Source organism: Mesoplodon bidens, assembly GCF_964165515.1.
Source record: "Mesoplodon bidens genome assembly, chromosome: 2".
NCBI classification, from domain to species: Eukaryota; Metazoa; Chordata; class Mammalia; order Artiodactyla; family Ziphiidae; genus Mesoplodon; species Mesoplodon bidens.
In genome coordinates this window covers 185,133,370-185,151,429 of record NC_138177.1, presented here as the reverse complement: position 1 = coordinate 185,151,429, position 18,060 = coordinate 185,133,370, and the positions used below count along the sequence as shown (strand labels likewise).

The window sequence follows — 18,060 nt, the reverse complement described above, 5'->3', positions numbered from 1 at the left end:
GGTGGAGAGTCCCAGAGCCTCCCACGGCTGTGGCTAAAACTGAGACCCACAAGCAGATGAACAGCAGTCTGTATGCCCAGGTCCCATCGTCCAGGCCGTGGAGGGGCTAAATGAGAGGCTGGACGGCAGCTGAGGGGCAAGGCCGTGTCCATCTGTACATCAGTGGGGATGGGTGGGCCCACCCATGGCTGGAAGCATCATGTGCATTTGATGGGGAGCGTGCCTGCCCCACAAGGATGGCGAGGCCCAAAGCCCTGCAACTGGGTGGAGCTGGCCAGGGCCCAGGCAGCAGCCCAGGGTCAAGGGAGGCCTCAGCCACTAGGATGGACCCCATTTTCTGTTTGTAAACCCCTTTCTGGTGTTTTACTGTAACCAGTTGGTTGTTCCCCAGCCTAAACCTTGAGGGGCTCGGGGCATAATGAAAGTTCTTCCTTTTCTGGTCTCATCCCAGTCTCCCACGGGGCCTGGCTTGCAGCGGGCACTCTCTGGGGGAGAAGTACTGCTGAGGCCTGTGCAGCCCCCTCCCCTCTCCTGTCCCCCAGCCCCAGGGCCTCAGGGCAGGTGCAGCCTGGGATTCTGATCAGAACCTTGCCTGCCAGCTGGAAATGACCAATGCCAGGAGGAGGTGACTCCCTTCTCCTCCCCAGGCAATGCCTTGGCATCTCCAAGGAGCAGAGAGGCAGCCCCTCTTGCCTGTGTCACCGTGTCCTGTGCTGTGTCACATTGGAGTTATCATTCCGAACATTTAGTTAGTGGAATCCAACCGTAGGCTGTTGAATTGCCTTTTAGCACTTTGCCTGCAATTATGGCCTGCTGACACTAGGTGCTGGTAGTGCCTCAGGCTCGTGATTCATGTTTTAACCTGAAATTGATTCAGGTAGCTATCAATTTTTCACCACTCCAAAGCGAAAAAACTTGGATGTAATTCTGTCTTTAACCCAAACTAGCCATCAGGAGTGCTGGCCGGGGGTTGAGCCAGCAGACCCTTGCTGGCTTGTTTCAAAGTAAAGGGCTGTGTGACTGCAGGTGTCAGCAGCCTGCATCACCCACATCTCAGCCAGCACAGGTTGGCTGGGGAAGGTCAGCTGCAGCTCCCTGAGCCTAAACCCTGGACTGTGACAGGGTTCCGGGCAAGGACAAGAGCAGGGCTGGCCACAGAAAGTGAAAGAACCCAGCCCAGTGGTCAAGAAGAAGGAGGAGACCACGGGTTCCAGTGACTACCTCCTTGTCCTGGGGGCCCATGACATGCTCGGTCATCCAGGACCCCCAGATGCCCATGGGGGCGGGTTCCCACGCGTCAAGAGAAGGGGCGGCTCGGGGGTGCCCCACAGTCTCTCCTGCTCTCCTGCCAACAGATGTCAGCCATCGAGACCATGACTGAGAAGCTGGAGAGCTTCGCGGCCATGAAGGCGGAATCCGGCAGCTCCCTGCAGCCCCTCCCCCCCCACCCCTTCAACTTCCGGTCCCCGCCCCCGACGCTCTCGGACCCCATCCTCAGGAAGGGCAAGGAGCGCTACACGTGCAGGTGAGACGCTGAGAGCCCCTGGGGCGGCCCCGGCAAAGTGGCCATAGGTGCCACGCTGGCCCGTGTGCCTGCACTTGCAGGAGAAAGCTCTCAGTCTCAGCCAGGGTACAGCGTGGTAGCAACTGATGGCCCGTTGTTCCCTTGACGTCATTCCCCAGAGATATGCACGTGCCCCCCACCAAGCTGTGCTCCTGTGAGCACAAGAAAGTGCAACCTTGGCCAGCCGGTCGGAATTCGCAAGGCCGGAGGCTGAGGCGCCATGGTCAGTGTTTAACCACAGCTCTGGGGCCTGTGGGGAGCCCAGTGCTGGGGAGACATGGTCCGTCCCCAGGTGCACAGGCTTGTGCAGGCCGGTCCTTGCCGGCTCGGCCGAGGTCGGGCTCTGGGGCTGAGAAACTGCTTGGCAGCGGGGGGGTCATGGGGGGGGACGGCCCCGAGCGGGCCAGGGTGGGCCAGTGCCGTCTGCCCTGTGGTGCGAGTCCAGCTTCTCTGTGAGGCTCAGCTGGGCCCCGGGACTGAGGAGGGACTGAAATCCAGGGTGTGCAGGCGGGCCACCTGCCCCCAGGTGTGGGAGAAACAGCACCAGGAAAGCACCTGGGCACCCGGGTCTTGGCGGCGCGTCTGCTTCACACATCCCTCACCCACCCCTCCACTCCAGGTACTGTGGCAAGATCTTCCCCCGATCAGCAAACCTCACGAGACACCTGAGGACACACACCGGGGAGCAGCCGTACAGGTAGGAGCCCGCCCGGTAGGGGGTGCAGGCTCCTGGCAGACAGGGAGGGCAGCGGGTGGGAGCCAGCATGCTTGCCCATCTCACTTCCTGCGCCCCTCCCTCCTGGCCCCTCAGCCATCCTGCGCCCAGGGGCGTCGTAAAGGTTAGGCTACCGGAAGGTTCCCATCTACCGACCCAGAAGGGTGCCCAGGAGCAACCCTCCCACCTGCCGCTGGGGTGTCGCCTGGAGCGGAGAAGCCAGGCCCAGGGGTGATCTGGCGGGGGGAGCCTCAGCCTCACCACCACCCAGCCCCCCTCTGCTCCCCTCACCACGGCCGGCAGCCATCGCTGACCTAGCCCTGGGCAGGGGACCAGGGCAAGCGCCTAAGGCGGGGTGGGCCGGTCTCAGAGGAAAAGGAGCTCCATGCAAATTCGGGTCTCACCCAAGCATGGGGCGTCCTGAGGGATTCCTACATCCCCCCAACCACCCTGGACGGACGCCGCCTCTGCCCCCAGCCTCGCTCCGCGGTGCCTGGGCTCCTGCCTGCACAGGTGTGGCCACAAGCGCATGGGGGGTGTGAGAGCCAGTGCATTTCGTGTTCACAACTAGTGGAGACACCACCCCATTTCTAAGACTTGGAGCCCCAGGCTTAGGGACGCCCCTGACCTGCCAGGGGTCTGAGATCATGGCCATGGTCGTTTACCATTCTGGCCTTTCCCCTTGGTCCCTGGGGCATTTGTCGGGCAGGAAAAGAGCTGAGGGTAGTGTCCTGGCTTTTGGGGACCCCACCCAGGGGAACCCTGGGAGTCCCAGGGAATGGTGAGCATGAGACAAATTGGGGAAATGCTGGTCCCAATGCCAGGACGACGTTCTGGGCTGTCTGGTGAACAGCAGCCACCAGGAGGAAGGGATTTGGTGTGGTTTTAAGTTGGCAACATGAGATTCCTGTCCTCTGGCCGCCGCACAGAGCTGGGAGTCACCCAGTGGCCTTGGAGATTGGGGGTGTGTCCCCATCCCTCGGCCGGGCGGCCACACAGGGACCCCTGCAAGTGTCACAGTCCCCATGCCCTGTCCTGGCCGGGTAAGCGTCAGCTCACGTCATCTGTTCAGTGCCCTCGGCCTGCCCACAACACACAGCCCCCCATTGCCCTCAAAAAGTGACTTACAACTTAACAGAGGCTGGTTTGGCCAGGTTCCCTCCCTGAAAAGGAGCCATGTGTGTTTTCTGTAAGGAGAACCAACTTCTGGACAGTGTTGTGTGTAAGAGCCCCTGGGGGGTCGGGGCTGTGTTTATAGAAGGATTTAATTCTCATCGATTTCCTTTGCTCTTTCCAATCTGTGAGTTTCGACGTGGGTAACAATGATTGCTTTGAAAGTTTGTGCTGCAAATCCTGACCACGTCTGGTTCAAGGCAGCCTACGATGAGGAGTTTGGGGTGTGGGACTGTGCTTGTGACGTCACCGAGGCTTCTGGGCTCACTCTGTGAATCAGAAGGGCTTGAATCGGAGAAGGAAAACGTGCAGGTCTGTCCACAGAAGCCCGTTGCCGGCGCAGGCGAGGTCTGATGAAAACCACCCGCCGCCTGCCCGGAGCCCACGTGTGTGCGCTGCGTGTGTGCCCGGACAGGCCCGGCTGGGAGGGGACCCCTCACAAGCAAGAGAAAGACAGACCCCTTAGTGTGACTGATACGTTTGCTGGAGAGGAGGTCACACCTCTGCCCGGCCCAGCCCGTGTCCTGGCTTAGAGATCTTTGGGTGAAGCTGCGGGGCGAGGGGAAGTTGAAGACACATTCCTTCAAGCTCCAGCCCGGAGGGCTTATTGAGATGTGGGAGGAGAGATATAAAAATTGGATTGGGAACGAGGGAGGCCGCTTCCTTCATCTGTCCTGGCAGCCGCCGTGCTCAGGGGTCCCCCCAGCCGCTGCCCAGGGGTGGGGGGCCTCGAGTCACACTCTGGATGCGAGCGCTCGTGGACTGGCCGTGGGCTCCTGGCGGGACCTGGGATTCCGGCTTTAAGGATGCTCACCTCCGCACCTGCAGTGCGTTTCCTCCCGGGCTCCCCGTCTCGCTAACGGTGCTAAGTCAAAGCACCCAGCAAGGTCCTGTTACCATTTCCGTTGGGGCTACGGGTGGCCCATAGGTGTCCTTTCTTTGCTCGGTGTCCTGTTAGGGCTGGGTTTCAACATCTCTTCTTTCTTTCCTTTCCTGGCTTTTACAAAGACCAAAGGCGTCTCTCCCTGTGATGGCTGCTGCGGCCCCACTGGCTCCCGGGGAGATGCTGCCAGCTCCCCGAGGGCCACTTCACCCTCCCCACGTGGTGCTGGGTCTCTACCGCGGCTGCCTTTCCCAGGGCAGCGGCGGATGCGGTCACAGCAAGGTCCCCTCAAGGCCCTTCCTGCCGCCGCCGTGGCCAGCGGGTCTTTGCTCTCCCGCCCCTGCTGGAGCGCGATGGGGTGTTATTTTAGACAGCATGGCCATACATTTCACTAGCCACTTGTCAGCTTATTTACAACGCAAATCCCAGCTGCTCTGAGAGCCCTGCTCCCTCGCAGCCCTGGGCTCACCAGTCCCCTAAATTTCCAATGTACTTCTCGGGGCCATTTATTTAGATTAGGACCAGGAGAGGGCCAGATTCAGGACTCTGTGACCAAAGTGAATGCGTTGCTGCCCTCCCCAGCCCCTCCCAGCCCCGCAGAGGTTGGGGGCGGGAGGTCTCAGGTCTGTGATGAGCTCCTCATCCAATCCTGTTTCGTACTCAGGGTTCCCACTGCTCTGGGATAATGCACGGCCGCTGGTGGGGCTTGCAGAGGGTCCCTGAATTTCTAAAGATACAGGGAAGGAAGGCTGAGTGTGCAGGCACCTGTGTAGACCAAGGCAGGCGCACCACGCAGCCCGTGTGAAGCCTGTTGGACAGGCAGGGGGCGAACGCCCAGACCCGGGCTGGGGCCAGCTTGGCCTTGCACTTGCCCTACAGGAGAGCCTGGCACCACTGGGGGTGGAGGGTTTCTGTAACTTTGGGGGTGTGCTGCGGGCAGAGTGGGGGAGCGAGGGGGTGCAGGCTGGGACGTAAAAATCCTCCTTTCTGGACCGTTGAGAGGGGAGCGCCAGGTCAGAGGACACCCGAGCATCTCTACTCAGCCCAGCCAGGGAGAGGGCTCAAGCCCCAGCCCAACTGCTCTGGCACCGCAGGCTGAGAAAGACAAGATAGCCACCTTCCCGGTGCTGGCAGCCAGGACGTGGGTCCAAGTCACGAGGCCGTGGGAGGACCAAGGCCCCACGTCCCAGGGACACCCAGGGGCCCGGAGGCAGCTCAGCTGCCCAACAGGCCAGCCTGGCACCTAGGAGCAGAGAAGGCTGAGGGTGGCTCAGGGGGAGCCCAGGGGGTCAGTGTGTAGATCACGGATGGCTCTTAGCCCATCTGCTGTGGAGGGAGCCAGCGTTAGCCTGGCCTCAGGCAGAATTTGGAAGCTTCTGGAACTGAGTAAATGAAGCCCCAGAATCACACCAGGGGAGCTGCAGGGGCTCCCTCTAGCTGGGCCCCTCTCCCCAGGGGCTATCCCACAGGAGGAGAGGTGGGGGTAACTTGGAGCCTCTCAACCTACCAGGACAGAGCTTCATAAAGCTGCCACCCCTTCGAGCAGGGAAAGCTCAACTCCTGGGTCCCAGCGGCGGCTAGTGGGGGCCTCAGGCGTCCTTCCTCGGGGGCCCTGGGAACGCTGAGGTTGCCCCGACTCCCCGGGCAGGGCCAGCCTCTGAGTGTCAAGTGTCAGGCGGGCACCTCGGGTTTTGGTGGGCGGCACTGGGAAGGCCCCCGCCAGCCCGGCCCCAGATGGGAAGCCAGGGCCCCAGAGCGTCCTCAGGCACGTCCCCGTGCACATGACTGAGTGCTCGTGACCAGTGTGCTGTGCTGGAGCACGGCCACCGGCCGCTGTAGGAATGCCAGGCCGCGTCCTCAGGACAGGTCCCCACGCCTTCCAGCCACGCCCTCTGGGTGAACCTCGTGTCCCGAGCTCACGCCCCGCTGCACTGGCTGCATAGACTCTGCCTCCTGAAGGGCTCGGCCAGTCAGCGTTCTGCCGTGCTCGCCTCTCTGCTTGTCGCTCCATGGAAGCTCGTTTCCAAAGCAGGAAGAGACCTGAGCACAGGGGTGGATGTTTCGGTGCACCTGTGCTTCTGAGACTTGGACGAGCATCCCTGGAGGAGTTCTGAGGCCAGGTGCACACGAGCGTGCCCACCAACATGTGTGCACGCACACTGCACATGCACACGCACCCACAAGCGTGCACATAGCCACATGCGTGTGCAAGAGCACTCCGAGACGCTCACACACGTGTGTGACTGGAGACCCCTGAGCCGGAGTCCCTCTGCCGTGGCCCAGCTGGACATGCAGAGCGGGTGGGAGCGGTGGACAGCCTTGACCCGGACTCCTGCCGCCAGGAGGAGGTGGCACTGTTTGCAGAGCTGGCGGCTGTGGGTCCTCCGGCCCCCGGCCCCGGGTCTCTCTCTCTCTCTCTCTCTCATTCTCTCTGTTTCTCGCTTCTCACTGCTGGTATTGCTCAGGCCCTCTCTGTCAGTTCCCGTGGGTGATCACCCTCCCCTTCCCTGCCCTCGGGGCCTCCAAGGGTGGTTGTGAAGGCTGTGCCCGCACGAGGGCCCACACCCACGGGGACCTGCACGTGGCAGGCGTCTCAAATCGTGCCTCATGGCAACTTCCCGTCAGTAAAGCGCTTTGCTCTGGTAAACTTGGGGGGCCACGACGATATTCTGACAACAGAAGCATCTGGAGGGAAGAGCGTCTTTTTCTAATTTCCCAAGTGGGCCATGCAGCCTGGCAGCAGGTGCCCCTGCAGAGGGGCTGAGGGCGCCCCCCACTGAAGGGCATCCGTGGACGGAGGCCACCTGACGGGGTGAGGCTGGGAGCCCTCTTCACCTCAGGGCAGTGAAGAATGCTCGAGAGAGTTGGGGCAGCCCCCGCACCCTGTTAATGGACTGGCCAGCTGAGGCCCCAAGGGAGATGCGGTCCGCCCAAGGACCTGTGGAGAGGGGCCGGGACCAGGCCAGGGTAGGGTTCTCCGCCAGGGAGGAAGGTTGCAGGCAGCGGGTCTGGGCTCCTTCCCAGGAAAACCTGCCAGGATCATCTTTCCTGGTGCGCGGGTGCCCCCGTGAGGCCGCCAGGAGCACGCCGCCCTCTGCCGTGGACCGCCAGGCCCTGGCCTCCACGCTGGGTGGACCCAGACAGCAGAGAGGGCGAGAGATGAGGGGAGACACCAGAGGGTCCCGGTGCTGCCCACCCAGGGGCACAGGCCCCAGAGGGTCCCCCCCCCGCCTTCTCAGGGCGCAGTCCGACACCATGCACCGCCCAGGGGTCTGGGGAGGAGCACCGCTTCCAGGGGCAGCTCTGCCAGGACCGCTTCCCAGTGGCTTCGGGGGTCTCCTCAAGGCCAGGGGCTCCGCTGAGGCGCCGTGTCTTACAGGTGTAAGTACTGCGACCGGTCCTTCAGCATCTCCTCCAACCTCCAGCGGCACGTCCGGAACATCCACAACAAGGAGAAGCCCTTCAAGTGCCACCTGTGCAACCGCTGCTTCGGGCAGCAGACCAACCTGGACAGACACCTGAAGAAGCACGAGCACGAGCACGCACCAGGTGGGGGGGGTCTGGCCGGTGGGGAGGGGCGAGGGGGAGGGGTGGGGAGAGAGGGAGGGGAGGGGCGGGGGGGAGGAGGGGTGGGGAGAGAGGGAGGGGAGGGGCAGGAAGGGAACGCAAGCTAGTTCTGTGGGAGAGCTTGCAGTCACCCCCCAAACCGTTTTCATTACGGAGAATCTTGTACTCTTGGGTTTTCCTAAGAAGTGGGGTCCCTAAGAGCACCCTAAATGCGCACCCTCCTTGGCTGCCGCCCCAGCACTGGTGCGCCACGGAGGGAGGGGCTCAGCTGCGGGACGCCCTCCTCTGATGCCCCCCCTCACTGCAGTGAGCCAGCATTCGGGGGTCCTCACGAACCACCTGGGGACCAGTACCTCCTCCCCCGCCTCCGAGTCGGACCACCACGCACTTTTAGATGAGAAGGAAGACTCCTATTTCTCAGAAATCAGAAACTTTATTGCCAACAGCGAGATGAACCAAGCAACGACGCGAACAGACAAACGGTAAGAAATCCATCCCGGGGCCCCAGGAAGGTCTGGACTCTGCATGGTCACCTGTATGGTCACGCCCACAGCAGGGTCCCCTGTCCCGGCACCAAGGACCCCAGGCCCACCGCAGAGGGCGAGGCCCGTGGGCTCTGCAGCCGGTGTCCATCCCAGCCCCTCTCTGCCTCGGTTTCTCCACCTGCAGAGGGTGATTAGAACAAGCACCCTGGCCTGATGGCGTGTGTCACACACTCAGTGCAGTGCCAGCACACAGGCCTAAACGGCACAGTTTGGCCTTACGGTTAAGAGACGTGCAGCCAAACATGGGCCAGGTGACAGCTCCTGCCATGAGGTCTCCCACGCCTCTGAAACTCCAGGACATTCTTATTTAATCCCAGGCACAAAAGGTTTCTTGGCAGGAGTGCTACCCCTTTAAATACACACACACAGAGGCACAAGAACAGCAGAATTGGGAATTCAAGGATACAGAGGGTATTCTGCATAACCTCCATTCCAGGGCTCAGCTGGCAGAGAATCAGAGACACCCAAGCTCCAAGAGTCCTCAGGGATGTGCTCCCCTAATTCGGCAGAGGCCCAGAGGAGTGGGTGGGCTGTGGCTCTGCGGCCCCAGGGCCCGGGTCCCTCCCCACCCATCCCCAGCAAGGTGACGAGGGTCCCCCAGGACACCCAGCTCCCCAAGATCCTGTCTGTTCCCACATCACTAGTGCCCCTGGGTGCAGAGCAGGGGCACCAAAAAGACCTGTCGAATCTACAAGTGGGCATGACACGACACTTGGACTGTTTCTGGCTCTGCTAAGTCCCGAATCTATGCCCGGGAAGGTGATCTCACCTGGCGCCTGGGTGGGCTCAGAGGAGGGGACGTGGGAGAGGCTGGCCATGGGCTGCACATCCCAGAGCCCTGGCTGGCAGTGGAGACCTCACTCCTGGGGGGCAGCCCTGCCTGCTCCACAGCCAGCGAAGTGCCCATGTCCATCCTTGACTCTGGGCGCACACTATGGTGTCATGGGAACCCAGCCCCTGCCATCTGCTCCCGGCGTGCGGGGTGCGGAGCTGTGCTCAGACAGCACCCCACGGCTCTGAGAGCTGTCCGTGGTTCAAGCTCTGTGATCTCCGCCTTCAGAGAAAGTCACGGACCTGAGCACCCAGGGGCCGGGCCACGAGGCACGTCCTGGCTGTTGAAGACTCTCCCTTTGCGCCCAGGGCAAAGCCAGATGAGAACTGACAAGGACATGCCTGGGGCATCCTCCCTGGGGTGGGCGGCCGTGCTGGGTGGCTCCCACACCTCAGGCTTGGGTGACAGGCCCAGCTCTCAGCCATGAGGAGGACACTCCAGGAGAGCCACCAGACAGAGGGGTTGTCCCCAGAGGGAAGAGGGGATGGCGCCATCCTAACCCCACGGAGCAGAACGTTTCAACCAGGGCCCCTGGGGGGTGGTCCGTGGGGCTCAGAGGAGGCTGGCCTCACGTCCCTCAGAAAGCCAAGGCAGAGCCACCGTGCCAACCCAGGCCCTCGGCTGGCTCCGCCTGCCGACGCTGCATCCCGGGAGCCGGGGGCCACTGGAGGTGCCTGCACAGCGTTGCTGGAAATGGAGACCGTGGTCACGGTTGACGTTTGTCGGCTGATGTGCGGGAAGCGGTAGGATGTTGGCGGTCCTATTAGGGGCCAATACTAACATCATCCAGAAACAGCATCTTTCTCTTGACCATCAGTGAGAATTCGGGGTCTGCCAGGCTTCCTGGCCCTACAATCCCAGAAACTCCTGGGCTGAATCCTCTCCGCCCCCCCAAATCCCTATGTTGAAATCCTAATCTCCAGCACCTCAGAGTGCGACCCTATTTGGAAATAGGGTCTTAAGTTGTAATTAGTTAAGATCAGGTCTTACTGGAGTCGGGTGGCCCATATCCAATAGGACTGGTGTCCTTAGAAAAGGGGGAGATTGGGGCACACACACGCACAGGGAGGTACCGTGTGAGGACAAGGCAGAGGTCGGGTGATGTGCCCACAAGCCAAGGAGTCCCAAGCATCGCCAGCAGACCACTGGAGTCCAGGGGAGGGGCCGGGAGGAGAAGCAGCCCTGTCTGACACCGGGATCTGGGACATCTAGACTCCAGGACAGGGAGGGATGGATCCCCGCTGTTTGAGCCGCGGCTGTGCTGCTCTGGTACGGTGGCCTCGGGGAGACTCCCCCGCCCCAGGCAGCTGTGTGGAGGCCTGGACACTCGTCCTGGTGTCCTCTCTGTCTGCAGCCATCTCCAGCCAGACCCCCCACTCTGTCCCCGCCGTATCCGCCCCTGTACCCACCCAGTGAGCTCTGGTGCTTGATGCAGGCCTCCCACCAATGAGCAGACCCTCTGTGCAGGGCGGGGTTGGGGACACAGAGACAAAGCGCTCAAGGTTGCTGCTCCTACAGAGAGGGGCTCATGTGTAAACCTGCACAGAGAGCTCAGGTTTGCTTAACTGACACACAGGGCTTCGCGCTGATCCGAGCCCCGGGGCCCAGGGCCCCCAACCTGCGCTGTGCATTAGCCCTCAGCGTGGGGCCTGTTCTTACGTCCTTGGGAGGGCGTGGGCTCCAACATGGCAAGCCCTGTCCAAGGGGACCCTGCCACGACCCAGAGTGGGAGGCAGGACCTGGCTCTGGGGTCCTCACTGCGGTGGACGGGCGTGCACCTGGTGACAAGGGGAACGTGCTGGGGTCCTGCCCGTCCTGGAGGGCAGGTCAGCTCTCAGCATCCACATACTTCCCCGTGGAAAGAGAAGAAGCGAAGACAGGGACGGCCGAGAGCCGTCGGGGTCTCCCCCAGCCCAGTCCGGCCCCCCACCCTCTCTGCGTTTGGAGGTGGTGACCACTCTGGGGGGACGTATCCTCTCTCCTTGGTGCCCCGAGTGGGACTCTGAGTCTCCCCTGACAGCAGTGGACAGACCCCCGTGGGCCGTGTGAGGTCCAGGAGGAGAGTGGGGACCGGGGGCCCCGAACTCGGGCTCCGGAAGCGCGTGCCTCGCCCTCCCCAGCCCCCTCCGGCCACGTGTCGGACCCCTGCCCAGATGGCCTCGGGCGCAGTCCACCTGTGGCCACAGCCCCTGGTCAGAGACTTGCAGACGAACCAGATAAAGCTGGTGACGTTTTCTGAAGAGAATGAGCACCGTCTCCCTCACTGCTTGTTTTCTGTTTTCAGTAATGAGGACCCAGGGTGGGAAAGGCTCGCCCAGCTGCAGGGACCCCGAGGGAGATGAGGTGGGGTCCGGGCTGCAGGAGAGACCCCCCCTGGCGGGTTTCCATCGCTGACAACAGCCCGGTCCGCGTGGTCCAGGACCCTGGATCCCAGACGCTCCGTCTGCGGAGGGGCCGCCCCGTCCTCGTGTCCTCACGGCGGGAGGGGAGGGGCAAGCATCCATCAGGGCTGGGCCAGCAGCCCTCCCGTGCTCTGAGCCTCCCCGAGGGCGCCCCTTGTGCGGTGCCCAAGCCCAGAGCGCCCTTCCCCACCGGGCCGGCCGTGGCTTCCTTCCCTGAACCCCTGAGTGGCCCGCTGTCCTCGCAGGCATAACAGGAGCCCTGCCACTGAGCGGTCCCTGCCCAGCCCCTGCCCAGCCCTCAGCAGTCCCCCTTCTCTGCCTGAGTCACTCACCCCACAAGGATGGCAGCCGAGGCCGAGGGTGTACAAGAGCCACCCAGGACCCCGGCTCTGAGGGTTCAGTGACCGCAGGGGGCAGGCTGCCTTCGAAGGGGGCGGGGGGCCATCAGGGAAAGCAGAGGCGCTGAAGCCACCGGTGCCGACCCGCTGGCCTCTGGGCGTCTGTGGCCAACTCCGTCCATGTCATTTCAGGCCGGAAGTCCAGGACCTAGACGGTGCTCCCCAGTGCCCGGGCCTGGCCGGCGGGAAGCCAGAGGACGCAGAGGAGGAGGAAGAGGACGAGCTGGAGGAGGACGACGACAGCCTGGCGGGGAAGTCCCAGGACGACACCGTGTCCCCCACGCCGGAACCCCAGGGCGCCTACGAGGACGAGGAGGACGGGCCCGCCTCCCTGGCCATGGGCTTCGACCACACCCGAAGGTGGGCGCCGGCCCCCTGGGGGGCCCGCGCGTCGGGGGACCCGGGCAGGCCGGGCCGAGCACCGTGTGGGGACCTCATTCCCACACCTGCCATCCGCCCAGCGGGGTTCACCCTCCTTCCCAGCAGGCGTTCCTACTGCAGGGACTTCTGTGTGCAGGCAAGGGTGAGGCCGGGCCCCAGGAAAGGGGGTCAGGGCCCCAGCCCCCCAGACTCGCACGCGCACACACGCTTCCCCAGGCCTGGAAGCAGAGTGGGGGAGGGGAAGGCCGAGAGGGAGCTGGTCCTGGACCCACGGGCTGTGTCCGGCCCTGCGGAAGAACCCGGCCTCCAGTGGGCTGTGAGGGGCGGGGGCTGAGCACCCACAGCTCTGGAAGCAGGTGGACCACAGCCACGTCCCCCAGGTCCCGACCGCTCGCCGCCTACGTTCGGCACCGGTGATGCTGCCGGCGTTCCAAGATCCTCCTGGGGGAGGCCCGTAGATCCCGGAGGCCTTTCCGAGATGGCCCGTTTCCTCCCACCCTTGAGTCCTGGGGGCAGGAGCCCCGGGCCTCTCCAGAGCCGCCCGGATTCTCGGGAACCGAGGCGTCCCCGGCTGCCCCCCATCCCTGAGACCCAAGCGCCCCGCCTGCTGCTTGCCGTGTGTGCACGTACTCACCTCCTTCCGTGCCCTCCCTCTGTCGCTCTCCTGCATCCGTGTGGCTTCCGTCCAGGTGTCCGTGTGTCCGTGTGTCTGTCTCCTCGTGCATGTGGCTCGTGGAGATGCCGTGGTGTGCATGCAGGCACGGAGCCAGCCGTGGGGCATCAGAGAGGTGGCGAGAGGCCAGGCCGGCTAACGGCAGGCCCCTCTCCGGTCGTTGGTGCAGGTGTGTTGAGGAGCGACCAGGCGGTCTGTTGGCTTTGGAGCCGATGCCGACTTTTGGGAAGGGGCTGGATCTCCGCAGAGCAGCTGAGGAAGCATTGGAAGTTAAAGATGTGCTTAATTCCACCTTAGATTCTGAGACTTTAAAACAGACCCTGTACAGGCAGGCTAAGAACCAGGTAGGTACCCGCCAGAGCCCACCCCCTCGCCTTCCCCAGGCTGGACGGCAGGCGGCAGCCACGCCCCTCCACCAGGGACAGCCTCACCTCTCGCTGTGGCCATTCCATGTCTTCCTGGGGGACACCTCCGGTGCCCACTGCCTCGGCTAGAGAGCCCCCCAGATGACTGCCCTTGCCCACAAGTGGGTGGGGCAGGGAGAGGTTGAGGGCAGATGAACGCAAGCGGGACCGTCACGGGGGTGCTCCCCACGCAGTGCTCGCGGACACGTGGGTCCCGGCCCTCACGTCCCTGGAGGGAGGCGTCCACAGCAGGTGCCCTCGTGGCTGCATGGGCCTCCCTCTGCCTCTACCCGAGCAGGGATGAGGACAGCCCAGGGTCTTCTCGAGGGACGCTGCCCCGTCGGGGGTCAGGATTGCAAGCTGCAGCTGTGACGGGGTCAGCGGGCACCCGGCTGGCTGGGCACGTCTCGTTCCTCAGCATAGGTGTCGCAGGAGCCTGCCTCCTGCTTCTCTCCAGTCTGGGGGGCTCGGGGTTTCACTCAGCTCTCTGCAGCCCACCTGAGCCTCAGCAAAAGCCGTTTGCGTGTCTGTCTTCGTCTTTTTACTAATGCTGTCCGGACCGTGAACTCGGGTGGACATCCCCCCAGCCCGCCTGCTCTGAGCGGCCCCCACTCCCGTCTACTCACGCCCTGTGGGCTAAGCCGGGCTCCAGGCCAGAGGCACGTCTCAGAAACACTGCACAGGGCCTCCCTGGTGGCGCAGTGGTTGAGAGTCCGCCTGCCGATGCAGGGGATACGGGTTCGTGCCCCGGTCTGGGAGGATCCCATGTGCCGCGGAGCGGCTGGGCCCGTGAGCCATGGCCGCTGGGCCTGCGCATCCGGAGCCTGTGCTCCGCAACGGGAGAGGCCACAGGGGTGAGAGGCCCGCATACCGCAAAAAAAGAAAAAAAAAAAAAAAAAAAAAAAGAAACACTGCACATCGTTTCCCCAGAATATCTCTGTGCTGCCACCGTGGTCATCCACAGGGGACAGGCCCCACCAGGCAGGGCCTGAGCCTCGTTGACAGGGTCTGAGTGATAACTACCAGCATTCCCAGTCCCTCCCAAAGAGCACGCTTGCCTGGGAACGCGTGTGATCACCAGGGGATGTGGAGGCGACTGCAAGGGGGGATGTGCCCCAAAGAGGCTGAGGGTCTTGGTGGCACTCTGCACAAGCGCCTGACAGAACTCCCCCCACCGCGCCTTCCTCCTCTGTGGGCCGGCCCCCCGCGCCTCTGTCCTCATCTACCTGGAGCCGAGGCCAGCCAGAGCGGGTGGGAGGCCGGGAGGGAACGGGGCCGGCCTGGGGTCTGCAGGACCGCAACCCGCACGGCTCACTGCTCGTCCTGTGTGTGCCCTGCCCTCTCTCCCGCCAGGCGTACGCAATGATGCTGTCCCTTTCCGAGGACGCTCCTCTCCACACCTCCTCCCAGAGTCCTCTGGATGCTTGGTTGAACATCACGGGGGCCACGCCAGAGTCCGGAGCCTTCAATCCCATCAACCACCTCTGACCGCCCCCCGAAGGGCTGGGGTCAGAGTCCAAGCGAGGCCACCACGGGCCCCCGACATCCCGACAGAAATCCCAGCTGCGGAAGATGGAGGCCAGGGCCTCGGGGAGCCGGAGCGGCCCGGGGCCGAGGAGACCCCTCGTCACCTGCGTCTTTTCTCAGCGTCTGTGCCCCCCACCACGGTCCAACTTTAACTTTTCCAACGAAAACTCAGAACCCGGAGTCCTTGGAGCCGTCGTAGGGTTTCACCGGCTCTAAGAATTGGTCTTGAGGACGGCGTTCGAGATGGTTCAGCTCACAGTGTCCAGGCGCAGCGCAGGGGGGCTGCTTCGCAGAGTCAAGCCCGTGGGCGAGGGCGGGATTTGAACCCCAAACTGAGGCTGGCGGGCCGCTCCCAGGCGCCCGCGTGGTGTCTCGAGAGGGAACGGACAGCTGGGTGTGTTCTAAAGAGGGAATCGCCCAGATGATTTTTATAATGAAGATTACAAGAATGACCCTTTTGGTAATCTTATTGACGACAGAGTCTATTTAAGCATGTGGTTTTAAAAATAGACAGTATTTTTAAAAAAGAAAAAAATCAAAACATGACTTGCCAATTGTTTTTTAAAAGTAATTTTGCATTGCTTTGAAATCTCAGCTTATTTGCGAACCCAAACCTGCCTGGGAGCCAGCACTGCGTTTGGGGGTGTTCTTTATACTGTAGATGTGGAGAAATTTTCTATCTCTGACCATATTTGTAAAGCCAAGGTGATTCTGGGGTCCCCCCCGGGCAGAACTGAGTTTGGGGGGCCGACTCCCGTGAGCAGATTCAGACTGTGTCCGGGAATCAGATACAGTGTCCTGGGCTGGCCCAAGGCTGGGACTCGGAGATGTGCCTGTCATTGTGTGCCATGTGATTCATGCCCGTGGCCCCCATCCAGACGCCCAATTGTATGGGGGAGGTCAGAGCGGTGGCTGGGCCCCTGATGTTCTCCCCACAAGGGCTGTGCCTCGGCCACCCCACGCCAGCCCGCCCTCCACCATCCTTCAGAAGGCAGGACCTGCCAGTCATATTCGGATCTCCAGGCCTCACCCTCACCCACCCCCAGTCAGACGGACAAGGGGAAGGAAGCGGGCCTCCTCGGGGGCCACCGGGGGCCACACTCCAAGGCTCCCTTGATCCAGGCCACCAAGCTCCACGTGCACCTGACACCCCAGGACACGACTGCCACTTCGCTCTTTGTGGGGGCTCCTGGCGGGCGGGACCCGGCTCCAGAACGAAGGGTGTCCAGACGTGACCTACTGCAAAGAGCAAAGACAGCACAGCCCTGTGGGGACGCGCCTCCCCGGGGACCAGGCTGCTTCTCCACTGGGATGGGCTTTAAATTATTCCCATAGGGGCCAATTTCGAGTAATCGTTTGTTTTCCCTGATGGAATTGACCTTAATCTGTATATAACTTGTAATTTTTTCTAATTCATTTCTTTTCTTATTTTATTTCTTCCTTAACAGTATTTTTGGCATTAGACATTCTTATTGTGAAGAAATAATGTTAATATAAGTATCTAGTGAAGGACCAAAACCGTGTAATAAGGTCGTGTGATGTGTGATCAATACCCAGGGAGTGGGGCCGTTTTGAATGTGCCAAATACCCCGCGTCCCCCGCCCAACAAATCCTGCTGCCCGTTTTCCAGACAATCATGTGTTTCTGTTAAATTTGAGTTTCAGCTGCATTTAAGACAAGTGCTCTATTTATTTCTTTTCTTGTTTGGAAGATAAAAAGAAGAATAGCATCCTGAGAAGAAGAGAAAAAAAAAATCTCCCAAGTTGCCCTAAAAAAAGTGTGAAAATACAAACGGCTGTGGAGTGGCCAACCGTCCGGCCACTCCAGGCCAAGACAATCGTCCACCTGGGCACTGGGGGTCCAGCCTCGTGCTGGAGACCTGCGGTGGGGAGTCCCCGGGAGCGCACAGACCTGCGGGTCCCAGTGAAAGGGCTTTGGCGTTTCCCAGATCCAGTCGAGGTAACAGGCTCAGGGGCGCCGGCTGGAAGGTCGCCCCGGGGCAGCCGGAGAAGCTGCTGGTGGAGGACGGGCCGTGGCCACACCCATGAGGATCTGCAGACTCAACAGCTCACACCTGCTCGGAGGCATCCTCAAGCCGCCTCGGCCAGACCTGCCTGGTGTGTAGGAATTTCCAACTTCCCCTCCGCCGAGATGGGACCCCTTTGAAAAGTCAACCTCAGATACCAGCTCCCCATTTCTGTAAACCCAAATTATATGATTTCTTCTGCTAAAGAATAAGGTGTGTGCTTTTTATTGCGATATGACTTTCTCAGTCCAAAACAGGACATTTGGGCTGGGGGAGACCCGAGGGTCTGTTCCCTGCGGCCCGGCCCTGCCGTTCACCTCCGGTCTCTCTGTGACCGTCACGGTCGGACTTCTGTGGGCGATCTTCTTAAATATTATCTCTTCCCTTTCCGTCTTTTCTTCCCCTTCCCCAAGAGCCCCGGTTGCACATTTGAAGTCCTATTTTCTTGTCCCTCTGAAAACGATTAGAGCAAGCCCAGCTTCTCCTCTGGCCTGAGCACTTGGTCGGCCTGGGGGGTGGGGTGGGGCCTGTCCTTGTGCCCCTGGACAAAGAGAGCACCCACTTCCTATGCCTGGTGTGTCCGTGAAGGCTGGTTTCAAAGCTTAGCATTGCTCCCAACCACAGCGAGCTGCCCGCTCTCCGGTCCTTCTCTGCCCCCCGGGCTCCAGCACCAGCCGCTTGCTTAGGCCCAGACGCCTCCACGTGCCGGGGGACCCTCTGGGGTTGGGGTCTGGGAGCCAGGGAGCCCGGGCTGGAGAGTTCCGAGATCCCAGCTTTGGAGCACAGACGCAGCAGGCAGCTGGCTGGCGGACCACTGTGTCCGTGGGCGGGTGGCCAGGGTCAGGGCTGTGGACTAGGTGTCCCACTGGGCCAGGGCCCTTCAGTCCAGCCTCTACTGCTTCCCCCTCTGGACTGTGGACACTTACCCCCAAATGGAAATTCGAAAGGAAGCCTCCTCACCTTTCCCTCC

The 18,060-nt window shown here is 61.9% G+C and overlaps 1 protein-coding gene across 2 annotated transcripts in view; it reads left to right on the top strand.

Annotated features, from left to right (window-relative positions):
* Window positions 1-16,449, top strand: part of PRDM16 (PR/SET domain 16) — a 322,403-nt gene extending 305,954 nt beyond the window's left edge. The window contains exons 11-17 of one of the 2 annotated variants that reach the window (XM_081226091.1): window positions 1,356-1,525; window positions 2,184-2,261; window positions 7,715-7,884; window positions 8,210-8,384; window positions 12,212-12,439; window positions 13,303-13,477; window positions 14,891-16,449. In XM_081226091.1, coding sequence (XP_081082217.1) covers window positions 1,356-1,525; window positions 2,184-2,261; window positions 7,715-7,884; window positions 8,210-8,384; window positions 12,212-12,439; window positions 13,303-13,477; window positions 14,891-15,025 — 1,131 coding nt within the window. In that variant the 3' untranslated portion in view covers window positions 15,026-16,449. The remainder of the gene's footprint in view (window positions 1-1,355; window positions 1,526-2,183; window positions 2,262-7,714; window positions 7,885-8,209; window positions 8,385-12,211; window positions 12,440-13,302; window positions 13,478-14,890) is intronic. The other variant, XM_081226090.1, reaches the window with a different exon arrangement.
* Window positions 16,450-18,060: the final 1,611 nt, after the last annotated feature.